At 51.0% G+C, this 13,146-nt stretch overlaps 1 protein-coding gene across 2 annotated transcripts in view; it reads right to left on the reverse strand.

Annotated features, from left to right (window-relative positions):
* The window catches only part of LOC127388705 (uncharacterized), a 35,816-nt gene extending 23,100 nt beyond the window's left edge, over nucleotides 1–12,716 (reverse strand). The window contains exons 1-2 of one of the 2 annotated variants that reach the window (XR_007890441.1): nucleotides 12,555–12,716; nucleotides 3,010–3,079 (exon numbers count right to left, since the gene is read on the reverse strand). Coding sequence is in view for 1 of the 2 variants with exons in the window: in XM_051628479.1 (XP_051484439.1) it covers nucleotides 12,555–12,644 (90 nt within the window). In the remaining variant the exon portion in view is untranslated. The remainder of the gene's footprint in view (nucleotides 1–3,009; nucleotides 3,080–12,554) is intronic. The other variant, XM_051628479.1, reaches the window with a different exon arrangement.
* Nucleotides 12,717–13,146: the final 430 nt, after the last annotated feature.

Here is a 13,146-nt window from a genome sequence, read left to right on the forward strand (position 1 = left end):
CGTAGGGGAGCGCGCGCATGCACAGAGACACCGCATTTATACAAATAGATGCATTCATAGGAAAATGCAAATAGCATCCTCTTCCGTCCCAGGCTCCCTTCGAGCTCCTGACATCCCAAGGTTTCAGAGGAGTACAACCAAGCTTCAGATCAAACATTAGCCCTGCGGGGGTTCCCTCAGGGAAGCAGCCATACATCGGGGTCTTTTCCCCGCTTCCATGCGAGGTTTCCCAACCCGGCCTTCCTTGGGTGCTCTGTTCTGACACGCGTACGACACACACGGGCGTGCAGAGCCTCGCTAAAAGGTGCTCTGGGAATTGAGCTCTGCTTCCTCCTTCTTCTAAATCAATTGTCATAAACCAGCTTTTGTTTTATTTTTAACCAAGCAACAGAAATAATCTCCACACGCAGCCCTTGTTGTTCCCTCAGCCTCTTCCTTTGGCACAACAAGCTGCCCAGGTCCCCCGAGGATAGGGCCATGGGAAGACAACAAGGGTAAGAAAGACTGGGAGAGGCTGCTTTGTGGAGCACAGAAATCCCCTCCTTCTCTCTTGAGCCCATTACTTGGCAGACAGTGAAGCAGTGGGATGGGAAGGGGGCTGGATGGCGAGTAAGGCATTCCCAGCCTCTCCAACCCAATCTCCAGCTGGGCCCTACATCCCCAGCCTACTGAGGTGTTGGCTTTTGACCTGTACTTTACCTTGAGCTCTGCAAACCACAGTTTCTCTCACTCTTTGGTATCAGCAAGAGGTGACCCCAACAGCACCACTGCAGCATCAATGGGCTGACATGCAACTTGTGACAGCCTGAGCCTGCCTGTGGCACACCCTTCTCTCCAATATAGCCAAGGACCCCTCCCTCCTCCTCCTCCTTCAGTCCCACTCACCCAGGTCTCGGACTCAGACATATGGAAACATTTCTTGATGAATCCTGTCAGTGGGTGAGTGGCAGCTGAGCAGGTACCAAGCAAGACGTGGGGCCAGACAGCAGCCAGGGGGGAAGGCAGCGGGTGGAGAGAACGTGCCTCGGGAGGAATACTCACAAAGGGCTGCTTTCATTAATAAAACATTCCCCCCTCGGTCGCCTTTTGATTTGGGTGTAAGAATTAACCCCATCTGCCCAACAGCACGCTACCTACCAAGTCATCTCTGCTGAGGAAGGCCATCTGATGTGTCTGCTCAATCGCTACCCCTGCCCACACTCCTCAGGTCTCCAGACCCCCTCCAAATAGCTCACCAGCCTCACTGGGTCTGCCCTATTGAAGACATCCTCTTCCCACAACATAGATTAGACCCAGTGAAAATAGGCTTAGTGAAAATACCATTTCACTATTAATGCCCCCCCCCCCGCCGCCTTCACACTCTCTCACACCCAGAAAGATTATAACAAATCCCAGTCACCTTTTGCCCCTGATAACTACTGCTCCACTCTTTGCACTGCATGCCTGCTACTGTGAGCAGAGAGCCAGGCACAGGGTAGTACTTATATATACACACACATATATATCCAGTCAGCATTGGAGATGTTCAGCTGCAGAACACAGATCCCCCTGCACAGCATCTTGCCTTGTCACCACACCCCAACCAGCCCTCTCTGCTGTAATTGCAACGCCTGGTCCTTGGGCATCAGCAGAAAGTTGCAGCAAACCCTGCCTTGGTTTAAGCATGATTTGTCCACTCAAAACTGGGGGGGGGGAGTTTGCTTTTCCATCACTGAGACATCTCTATTCTCTTTCTGTTTCAAGTAAAAGCGAGATGCAGAGATGCCTTGGAACAGACAGCCCCTTCATTTTTCCAGAGGTGTGTTTTAATGAGTGGCTCGCCTTCCAAAAAGGGGCCGGCGGAGGGGAAGGACGGCAGATTCTCCACACAAATTCAATAGCTGGTAGGTTGCCATGGGCTAAAGCATTTCTTTGCACACATGAAGGGAAGGGACTCCAGAGCACTAAGGGTTTTGCCTCCCATGAGTTATAGCTCTACCCTTCAAGAGCGGAATAAATGCTTTATCCCATTGCAGCCCGCGATGTATTCTACATAGATGGATTGATTTCCTCTATTGTTCTTAATAAATCCTGGCGCATGAAGAAACTCACTGCACAGCCATTTTTCCTGCCTTGTTCTACCTTGCAGAAGTAATAAGGGTCAGATGTGACTGCAGTGGGAAGGAAAGGCCGTATCGTATGCGAGGCGGCACTTTGCTGGATGCAGTGGGTGTGCTCGCAGGGGCTGGGTGGGTGCACACAAGGAACACCCTTTTCTCTGTTTATTCCCCCATCTAGTCTAAGCTGAGGAAAAAGGGAACCAGAGCTGGGAACCACAGCATCAGCGTGGCTCCGAAGGGAGCAGCTGCCCTACAAGCTGAGCCTACAGCTTGCTCTGCACAGAGAAAGGCAAGGCTCTGGCCCTCTCTGACTGGAGATCCCACAATGTATAATAAAAGCAGGGCTGAGCCCTACACTGCTATAGAGCCTCCCCAAGCATACCCTGCTCCCTGCCGTGCCCTGTCCATCAGACCTGACCCTGCCCGCAACCCAGCTGAGAGGAGCCCACACTGTCAGCCTGAGGGCTCCTGTCATTTTTAAAAACCAAAAAAACCCCAAAACACCAAACCAATCCACCTCTTAATTACTGCCAACTACAAAATTCAGACTCCCAGGTTGTAGCTGAAAGGCTCCCTACTGCCTTTTCTGCTTGCAAGGTTGACACCCATCCTTTTTTCATGCTCCAGAAGGGTGTACACTGGCTACAACTTCATTGGTGCCCAGCAAGGAGGCACTGCTGGGCTCCAGGAAGCAGGTGGCTTTGCATGAACCTGCCTTGGCCACTTGTCTCCAGCTCCATCCAGGCTCTCTGGATTATCACTGCTGGTCTTCTCTAGCAACAGCTAACAACTGGCCCCATTTCAAAAGTCTGGCAAAGAAAAATTGGCTGCGGAAGGGAGGGAGGGATCCGGTAAAAGAGCTGGTCTCCCATGCATGGACAATCCTTCAGCAAAACTCCCAGGGACTCACCTCTCCTTGCTCAGGTGCAGACGTCCCAGCCCTTCCCAAGGCATCCCACTCTGTGAACTCGCAGTCATGTCTGATTAAGGAAAAGAGAATTTGTCTCAATTAGAAAGAGGCTCCCATATGCATGGATGGATGTCAAGTAATTACCAAGTGTCACTCACGACTGGAAAGGAGACCTTAAATTTGGGACTGTGCAAACTTGCACACACAATTGCGAGTGAGTTATGGACCTTGGCATGCTTCAGAGCATACCTTGTGCAGATGCTTTCAAGCCCATCCCCTTGGCTGAAATACACCCAGCCTCATAAAATACAACCAGACACAACCCCGTTCTCTAATAGGGAAATAAAGCCGAGTGGACCTGCCTTGCCAGAGCCCAGAGAGCAACACTGTCTCTTTAATTTTCTCCCTGGCTATCTCATCCTTTGCACAAACTCTTTCCTCCCTATGGCTTCTTCCAGCCTGGTGGGCAAAGTGGGAAAACATCATTAGGGAGGAAAAATAATTTAGTTTGTTAATCAGTATCCAGTGGTGGGAAACAAGAAAGACAGAGAGCAGGGCTGGCGGTTAGGGCTTAGGAAGGGCCAGCACAAAGCCCACCATTCATGACATCTGGGGCTGGGATTCTCATTGAATTAAACAGACACAAAGAGCAGAGGCATTTCATGCTCTCTTCACAAGAATTATCATATCTCCCTGGCACTAGGAAACCTTCAGCACGGAAGAGGGGGAGAGAGAGAGAGAGAGAGAGAGAGAAAGAGAGAGAGAGGGGAAAGCGGGCAGGCTGGGTAGAAATATGGGGCAGGGTAGAGGAGGCTTTGTTCCAGGGCTGGATTTATGGATGGGATGCAGCGCGTTGCTTTGCGGGGAGAGACAAGACCCCGGCGCGCTGGGTCTAATAAGAATCAGCAAATGTGAAACAGGGGGCCCCTGTGTACCATGAAGCAGGGAAACCCGCGTTTGACAAGCCAACAGAATAACCGCTGGCGTCTCAAGGCTGCGGGAGGAGGCTGACGTTCCTGCGAGATGTGTCGTCTTGTGTGTGTGTCAGCGAGGCGGGGGGAGGAAGGGAGCGGCGAGGAGTATAAACAAGAGACCAGGCAGCATTGTTCAGTCATGAAAATTAATTAGCTAATGTGCAAACCATGGCTGCCTCTTCCCACTTGCCCTGCAAGCATTCCCCATAAAGCTATGGTGTGCGTGGAGCCTGTGACTGGGAATGACAGGGGCAGATTAGGCAGCTCCTTGGGACACAAGCCTGGCAGCAAGAAACCCACAGCCCGTGCAAAAAAAGGTGCGGAGAAGACTATTACTGTCCTTCGGGAAGGGGCAGAGCCCAGAGGCCAGGAGGAAGAGACACAGGAAAGACTGGGCACCAACTGAGACCAGGCAGCATGTTGCTGCAGCAGCAACAGTCGGGGTGGATTTGAAAAAACAGCCAGGAATGGGGTCTGGTGGAGAGCAAAAGCATTTAGAGTTTAGACCACAAGCTCTTTGAGGCAATCACTGTCATCTCCTCCAGGCTCACACTGCAGAGGCCCGTCCTACTTGGACTCTGGGCATCACCAGCAGATCCACTTTAAATACTAATTGTTCCATAACCAAGACCTGTGAGCTGCTAGGAGCCTCCCTACAGCATTACCTGCAGGAAGAGGGGACAGACCTCATGTCCTTGGGGTAATTTGACCCCATGGAACTGGTGCCACAAGCGAATATTGCAACCTGGTGATGAAGCAGAGAAAGTCCTGACCGACTTCAGGTGCCCCATCCCCAAGCTTTTGGATTCCACTTCTATATAATGTTTACTCTTTGCTGGGAGCAACCACAGGAGAATGAGGGTGCAGGTGGCAACTACCCAGAGGAAACAGGCACAAAAAGGGAATAAGGAGATGCAGAAAGTGACTGGTAGAGCAAAAAAATACAGGGAAGCTTCTTCAACATGGGATGTGCATGGAGAACAAGGAACGCGCTGGAAACAAAGGGATGCAAGGAGAGAGGAGAAGCTGGGATGGGCATCTCAGCAGACTCGTAGGTAAAAGTTGAAAAGGAAGCACTAATTAGCACCCAGACCATCACTTTCCATTAATAGCTTGTCACCATCTCCTTGATGTTGCTGAGAGCAGAAAAGTTGGTATGTGTGATGCTTACCTGTCTCTATCTCATTAACAGAAGTCAGGGTGAGAACAGACGTTTATTGCCTGCATCCAGATAGACAGGCCCTTTGCTGAACTGAGATGCAGGAGAAAGGGGGAAAGTTATGAAAAAGATGTTCATGAAACACAAGCCCATACCCATATGATGGAAACCCAAACACAGGACACTCGGATAGCTGTGCTGATGTGGGAACAGCCCCAAGGAGGCCTCCAGGAGTCCTCAAGATGAAAAAAAGACTGCTTAGTTTCCCAAGTTTGCCCAACCAGAGTTCACTCTGCTAGAAACCAGAGACAGCCAAATGTCCTATTGCAAGCTAGAAAGGAGGAACCCCCCAGTAAACAAAGGAAAAAAAAAAAAAAAAGTAAAAAGCCATTTCAAGCAAAGATAAATCTGCTTTGCATATAATCACCTCCAAGGTAATTCTTGCAGCAGTTGAAAAAACATTAGGTCCCCTGTGTAACACAAAAAGGCCTTGCCTTTCCTTCCAACATATGCAATGGCTCCCTGAGTGCCACTGAGGAGAGGGAGTGTGCAAGGCAAGGATGCCAAGCAGTGTGTGTATCTGGAGGTGGTTACACACGTCTGCTGGTGCGACTGTGGGAGCGTGTGTGCATGTGCACCTTCCTAGGGACGCCTTCACTGTCAAGAGCACATGAATTCACTACTCAAGCTGAAGGTTCCTCAAGAGCGGGAGCCCAAACCTGCCCGGGAGTGAACGAGGCAAAACCAAAAGCAAGGAAAACAACAAGGCTGGGGCTGAAGGAACAAAGGCTTCCCCCTCTGAGCTTGGAGACATCTTCGTGGCCTTTTAGTTCAGATCAAGTGTAGGCTCTGTTGACTCCCCCATCTATTCAAATGAGCTCTTTCAACAGTCTGATAGGTCTTTTTGGCTCTACGGCTTCTCTACCCCTGCATTTGCTGTCTTCAGCCAACACAGTTAACGCCACACGCAGAAATACCGCGCTGAAGGGCCCTCGCTTAGATTGTGTGGTCAAGCACTTCCAAGTTAGGAAGTGTCCAATTTATGGCTGCCCATGCAACCTTAATTCCACCTTGCTCTGCAGCCACCCTGGCCAGGGAAAGAGGGAGCGAGCTAAAATTAGGCTGTGACCGTGTCATTACAGCCTCGTAAGGACACGGGCAGGGAGAGGCTGAATTATTGTCTCATGGTCAAACCCAAACCGGGTACCCCCCGACTTGCCAGCGCTCGCTTTGGCGCCTTCAACCCTGTACATTTTTAATATACAGAAATCACGTGCATTCTAAACATACAGAAAAATGCATTATTTATAGCTAATAAATAATAGATTGTTTATATAAGCAAAAAGAAAAACAATCGTAGGCAAGTGTAACAAATTCCCCTCCCTCCACCCCACACCCATCCCTGCCTTTATCCTGCGTGGGCAGAGAGATTTCAAGCCCTGAGGTTCAGCACAGATTCCTGCCACTATGAAATACAGGACTAATGTTATCTGGCAGTGGCAGAAGGCTGCTCTCCTGGGGCCAGTGGGGCTGGCAGTGCCCAGGCCAATGCACCCACCTACTCTTTTTCCTCCTGGAGTCAGGACCTGGAGGAGTTTTCTCCCAGGAGCTGGGGACGTGCTGGAAGAATATGAGCAAGGGGTGGAAGGGAGTGATGGAGTTGGCCACAACCGTCCTCCCACCTTCCCTAGCTGGTCCAGAGCTCTGCAATACAGTGCTGGGAGTCCAGGACTTCACCCTGCTTGTGGACTGTTATTATTATTCCAGGGAAACAATAAATTTTCAATTTCCCCCTGCCCAAGAGGCAACAGAAGGGAAATCATGATTCTGAACAATTCATAATTCAGCTAAACCTGAAAGGAATTTAAGAGACAAAGAACAAGCATTTCTTGAGCCTAAGAGCTTCCCCCGGCCGAATTTCAAGGGCCTGCAACAAACAATGGGAGTGTCAGAGGTGCTCAAAAAGAAAAAAAAAGTTCAAGAATCTTTACAATAAAAAGTGTTAGCCAACACAGAGGTCAGAGCCAGCTCCTCCTATAATAAATAGAAAGACTATCCTACATTAACTATAGGAGACATTTTAATGCAGTGCCTTAGCTTCGTGCTAATTATACTTTTTCACCATATTTTGAACCTAAGAAAAAATGTCATCAGTTAATTATAACAGATGAGGGAGTGTGAAGACTTCCTCAATAAATAATGCCTTGATATCTCATATCCAACAAGCTGCGTGCTCTGCTCTGAAGGTGCCCAGAAATATGTCCTCTTAGGAAATATATCAAGAAATGATGGTCCCATAAGCTGGCTTTGTTTCCAAGCCTTGATTTTCAGCACAATAATTAAGTGATTTTTATGGACTAGGGAGAGTAAAAGGTCATGGGACTGCTGGAATGGTGCCAGAGAGAGTCAATGTTTAAAAATAAATAAATTCCTAAATCAAAATGAGATACAAGAGACCTCAGCAAATTCCCCCCACAGCTGCACGTGTGAGCACACAGAAGTGATTTGGTTTCTGGACCCAGATCCCATCCTTCCTTTGCTCCTGGCATCTCCACGGGAGTCTGGCATGCACAGAAAAAGTCTGGTTTTAATGAAACCAGGCCACTGCTGTCCACCTGCCCCGAAGAGGGACCCCTGCTGCCCTGCCACCCTGGGCACAGCCCCCCGCTGCACCCATCCCTGCCGAGGCTGGTGGGCATTTGGGTCATTACGAAGGGTTCCTCAACTAAACCATCTTTCTTTCAGCTCCCTTCCCCACCCGGCACCCCTCACTTCCCCCTCTGAAGAGCCAGGATTTGGCGTGGGAAAGATGTCTTTGGGCTTTTCACAAATCCAGTATCCCCTTGAACCAAAACCAATTAGCCTGGCCCAAGGTCCTGCCATTGAAGGACTGTCCCTTCTTTTCAAACCCCCGCAGGCTCAATTGCTCTAAGGAGCCTGGATGTGAATGAGCAAAGCCCACTTAAAGTGGTACTTAAGGCCAGACCAGGGTGAAGGAAAAGAGAAAGCCTCTATAGGAACAGCAAGCCGAGTTTCCAAGAGACAGCTAACTGCCGGAGATTGTGTTCTTTTGCTCCCCCACTTTTTCTTTTTTTTACCCCCACTCCTGAGCTTTTGAGGCAAACGCTCCTAACCAAACCTGAGCCCCTGAATAAATAGTAGATGGCACCTGAAAACATGAAAGCCAAAGCACTGTCCTGACTCTTTGCAGATGCTGGGAAGCCGGCCGTGGGCAGAAGGACAACCCGGCATCGTACTGGACCAAGCTCTGGTCCCAAACACATGGGCTCAGAGGGAGCCTGAGCAGCCCGAAATGACGCTTTTCCAGCTGGGCTCTTGGGCACCAAACGCTGAAATTCCCAACCTGGAAAGAGTGACTCCTGGCATCATGTGGTGGGGAAGCCAGGCAGGTAGCCACACGTCCATCTTGTGCTTGCAGCCCCCAAGGCCTTCCAGAAGCTGAGGGCGACTGAGGGGCCAGGAGGCAGCAGCACTGGTGGCAGGGGTGACAAGCAGTACCCAGTGTGCTTGCACTGCCACGTACCAGCACCTCGGTGCTCATAGCTGGGAGGAACTCATATCACCTGCATAGATGCCAAATTAGCACCTTTCCTCCACCAAGATGTGAGAAAACATGTTTCCAGCCTGCAGCCATGATCCCTCCCCTGGGGCACAAGCAGCACCCATCCGCAGCCACAGGCAGGATGGACCCTCCAAGCCCCTGAGCTCTGCTTCTTCTCCAGCAGCAGGAACAAAGCCAGGGCAAAACAGGTAAATGGAGGCACCATCCAGGGTGTGGGGAGGTGGGGGAGCTGAGAGAGACAAAACAAATGGCCAAGCCCAGCCTCAAGCATCAAAACCGTCATTGCCAGGCAATTCCACAAAAATGCCCATTGATGGGATTTCATCCATAACCAAGCGGGAGGGCTCCCACAGCCAGGCTCCTGAGGTGGCTCCTTCGAATGGCAGGGACTGAGCAGCCCCCTCTCCACCTACCCCCAAGCCCAGGTGGGTTTGGCTTCCACAAGTATCTGGTACAAACCTCCTTCACCTCATGCCTTGAGCCAAACCCACTGTATGGAGGGCAAGTTTTAGGAAAAGATGGGAAATAATGAGTTGGAACATGAAGTGTCCCAGAGCACCATTTCCCCGAGGTGAAACCCACCAATTACATTTTCCATTTATCCCCCAATGGTACACACTGATTCTTCCTTTTCTGGCTCCCTCTGCCCATCCGCAGCTCTGCCTGAAGAACAAAGACATCACGGCCCAGCTCCAGGAACTTCACCCACATCTGGCCTACTCTGCGTCCCATCGCTCTGCTGGGAGAGTCCCACAGAGAAGAGAAACCCACTGGCAAGGATCACAAACACCAGGATTTGGACTCTTCTCCATGCACAGCCAAAAAAGGTGCCTTCCCTTCTGGGTTTGGGCTGCAAAGGGAAAAAGATCCCGCTGAAGCCAAAAGCTGTGTGAACAGGGCAAAGGGCTAAGCCACAAAGGGACCCATGTGCAGCCCAAATCCACCCTGGCCCAGAGACAGACTCTTGGGGACCCTCCTTCCACATGGCACTTAAAAAAAAACCCCACAAAACAGACAGAAAGTGAAGACGGGAAGGAGGGCTGCCAGGGACCCTCTAAATGCAGTGGGTTATTTCACAAGCAAGGCTTTACCAGGGGGCTTTATCCACGTCCTTGCCCCCCACCCATGTGTGCACAAGCTGGGGATGCTCGTATCACCATCCCACATCACTCACTGCCTCCTCCTTCATTAATGAGGGGGACACCTCCACGCCTCCCCCAGACACCCGGGGGTTCAGGCCAACAATGGGGATGAAAATGAAGAATTTTAGAACCAGTAAAAATTTCTCTCTCCTGGAAACTAAAGGCCAAATTGCTCACTCTCTGTCTCAACCCCCTTTGAAGGGAACTATTCCAGGATATGCGAACCAAGCCCATGGACTGAAAATTACCTGAAAAATCACCTGAGAATAGGCAATTTTGGGGACAAAAAAAATGTGGGAGTCAAGGGTGGTTTCCAGCTCAATTGCTGATCCAATAGCAAGGTAAAAAAGCTTGCAACAATCCTTTGTAAGAGTTCACATGTAGACAAGGATTTGCACACTTCCATTTTATTTCATAAAATTATATATATGTATATATCTGTATTTATATACACACACAAATACCTTTATTATATGTGTGTATATATATATTTTTCCCCCTCAGGTCCTCTTTTTATATTTGCACCTTTTGCAATTATAAAAGCCAGGGACAGAAATACCTCCTGGGTTCTGCCAGTGCAGAAACACTTCCACCAAACAGATTTTCTCTAACACGCTGGTCGAATGATTCCTCCTGAATTATATTCATTAGGAATTTGAATGTTTCTTTCCTCCATCCCCCATCAAATCATTACTCCGGAATAAATGCATTCATCAACCACCTTGCTCAGTTCCCTCCTGCTTTGTTCAGTCTAGTTTTAAAGCATCTCCACTGAAACCATTTGCACCTGACTCAATCCTAGCATATGGAAAGGGGAAAAGAAATAAATAGGAGAGGAATTGAGTGCCACTCACAATATTGTGGAAATAATTGGAAAATTATTTCTTAAAAGTAACCAACATAATAAAAGGGGGAAAGGACTACATTCCCTCCTCCCCATCTCCGAGCTCTTCCACAATTTCTGGGATTGCATCGAGCATACATATTCCAGATGGGCTGGAGGGAAGGAGGTTGGATCTTAATGACACGTCTTTCGCTGCCTTTGGAATGAATGATTCATTCGGATCTCGCCGAGACTCGATGCCACAGTTGAGTTACATTTCTAGAAAATCCGTATCTTTAATTCTGGCGCTGCGTGTGGGACCCAGCAAATCATGGAATTACTGCTGTAACTTCGGATTAGTAACGCTTTCTAAATGATAGTCTAATTCCAGGCCTTCATGCTTTTCAGCGTTCACACTCACACAGCCTTTTCCCTGGGAGGCTTCCTGCGGAATTAGTGCTGGCGTCTTCATCTTTCTCTGCCCTTTTTAATTTCTCCAATGACTTCTCATTAGAATATATCATAACAACAGCTCCTCAGAACTTTTCTTTCTCCCGGTATAGCCAAATTCAGGCTGAGATCCTTTTCCCTGACACTGGCTATGGTGGTGCTTTGCTGGCCCTGGAAGGGTGCAGGGGCACATTTAGCTTGGCGGGCCTACGTGGCTTCTGACGCCATTACCCCGTGCACCGGGAAGTGGGAAACCTGCCTCCGAGGTGTGCAGGGCTCCGCACGCCGCTGGGCTCAGCCCTCTGCTCCTACCCGCTCGGCTCGGTGAGGGATGCCCAGCCGCAAAGGATGGAGCGGGGTGTCCATCCTCTCCGAGCCGTGGGAGCACCTTTCCCCACCCTCCCCATCTCCCACAGCGGCTCCCGGGGGGGCAAACAGCCCACCCGCAACCCCCGCCACGGGAAGCTTCTCCTCGGCAGCCTCCGCGGAGCTGTCGGGGCCGGCGCGGGGTGGCGGGGACCGTCCCTGCGGGATGCGAGGGGCTGGCGATGATGCCCCCCGGGGTGCTGGGGGGGGGCAGAGAAGCCCGGTCCCGGCCAGGGGCGCTCGCCCCACGCCAGCTGGGAAAACGTGCCGGGAAGGCTCGGCGGAGAGCGCGGTGCTTTGTGTCGCCATGGGAACGGAATGCAGATTTGCCAATTGCCTTTTTTTTTTTTTTTTTCGTTCTTTCTTGCCTTTTTTTTTTTCTTTTTTTCCTTTTTTTCCTCTTCTCCTTACATTAATATTTGCCAGGCACTGTAATGCATATTATGTTTCAACTTCTCGGGCTTGCAGTAGAGGTGAGAGGAGGCTTCGTGCCTTAGCAAGAAGCTCGGCTCCCAAAGAAGCCCCAGGGTGGGCGGCTGCACACGCCGGAAAGGTGAACCCAGTAGCAGGACCCCTTCCCTGGACACCCCCTGCCCTGGAGATATCCTGCCCCCAGCTACGGACAAAAGCAACAGCCACCGCACGAGAAAAGTGATCACATTATCACCAACTTGACCTTCCAAAGGGAGGCCAGGATCAAACCCAAAGCCGAAAAAATAAAGAGAGAGGATGTGAGAGAGAAGAAAAGGGAAAATAGCCAAAACCCGGGGTTTTTCGAGGTGTGACTCGCAAGCTGGGACCGGGGCACGGGGTGTTGTTTGGGGAGGGCGCTCACTCTCTCCCCCACAGAGCCGAGACACCCGGCAGCCTAGAAGCGAATGTCGAGGTGCGTTTAACCGAGTGTTAAGCCCCGGGTTTCTCTGGCAATGAAAGCATTCGCGCAGGGCTCGCCTCCCTCCCCCCGGCCATCCCGCCTGCTGCCGCGGAGCCCCGAGCTGCCGCTGCCCCGAACAGCCCGACGGGGAGGGCGCGGAGCCACAGCCCTTACCTGGAGCCCCGAGGGCGGCTGGGCGGGTCGCTTCTGCACCGCCGGTCCCGCTGCGGCCGCTTCCCCAGGGCGAGCAGGTCTGGAAGTCATTTCTACTTTCGGTTATCTAGCTTTATGATGGCTCCACAACACTCATACAGCTAGATAACCAAAGACAGAAACATCCCTCCGTCGGGGATGCCGGCCATCCGTCCGTCCGTCCGTCCGTCCTTCCATCCGTCCGCTCCAGGGTGCGAGCGCGGCCGGGGCACGGCGGCCGGGAGCTGCCACCGGGAACCACACACACACATGTATTAAAAAAAAAAAAGAAAGAAAAAAAAAAAAAAGAGAAAAAAAAAAAAAGAGAAAAAAAAAAGAGAAAAAAAAGAGAAAAAAAAAAAAAGAGAGAAAAAAAAGGAAATAGAGTAAAAGATCAATAGAATGCGGAGAGGACGAGCCGGGACTGAGCCCCGGGCGCACGGCACCGCCGGCTGCGGGGCTGCCGCGGCAGCTCAGGGCGGGCTGCGGGGAGCCGAACCGCGCCGTACCGGGCCGTGCCGGGCCGTGCCGGGCCGTGCCGGGCGCGGGGGCTGCGCGGGGGCCGCTCCCGCCG

The sequence above is a fragment of the Apus apus genome, chromosome 10, assembly GCF_020740795.1.
Source record: "Apus apus isolate bApuApu2 chromosome 10, bApuApu2.pri.cur, whole genome shotgun sequence".
Classification (NCBI taxonomy): Eukaryota; Metazoa; Chordata; class Aves; order Apodiformes; family Apodidae; genus Apus; species Apus apus.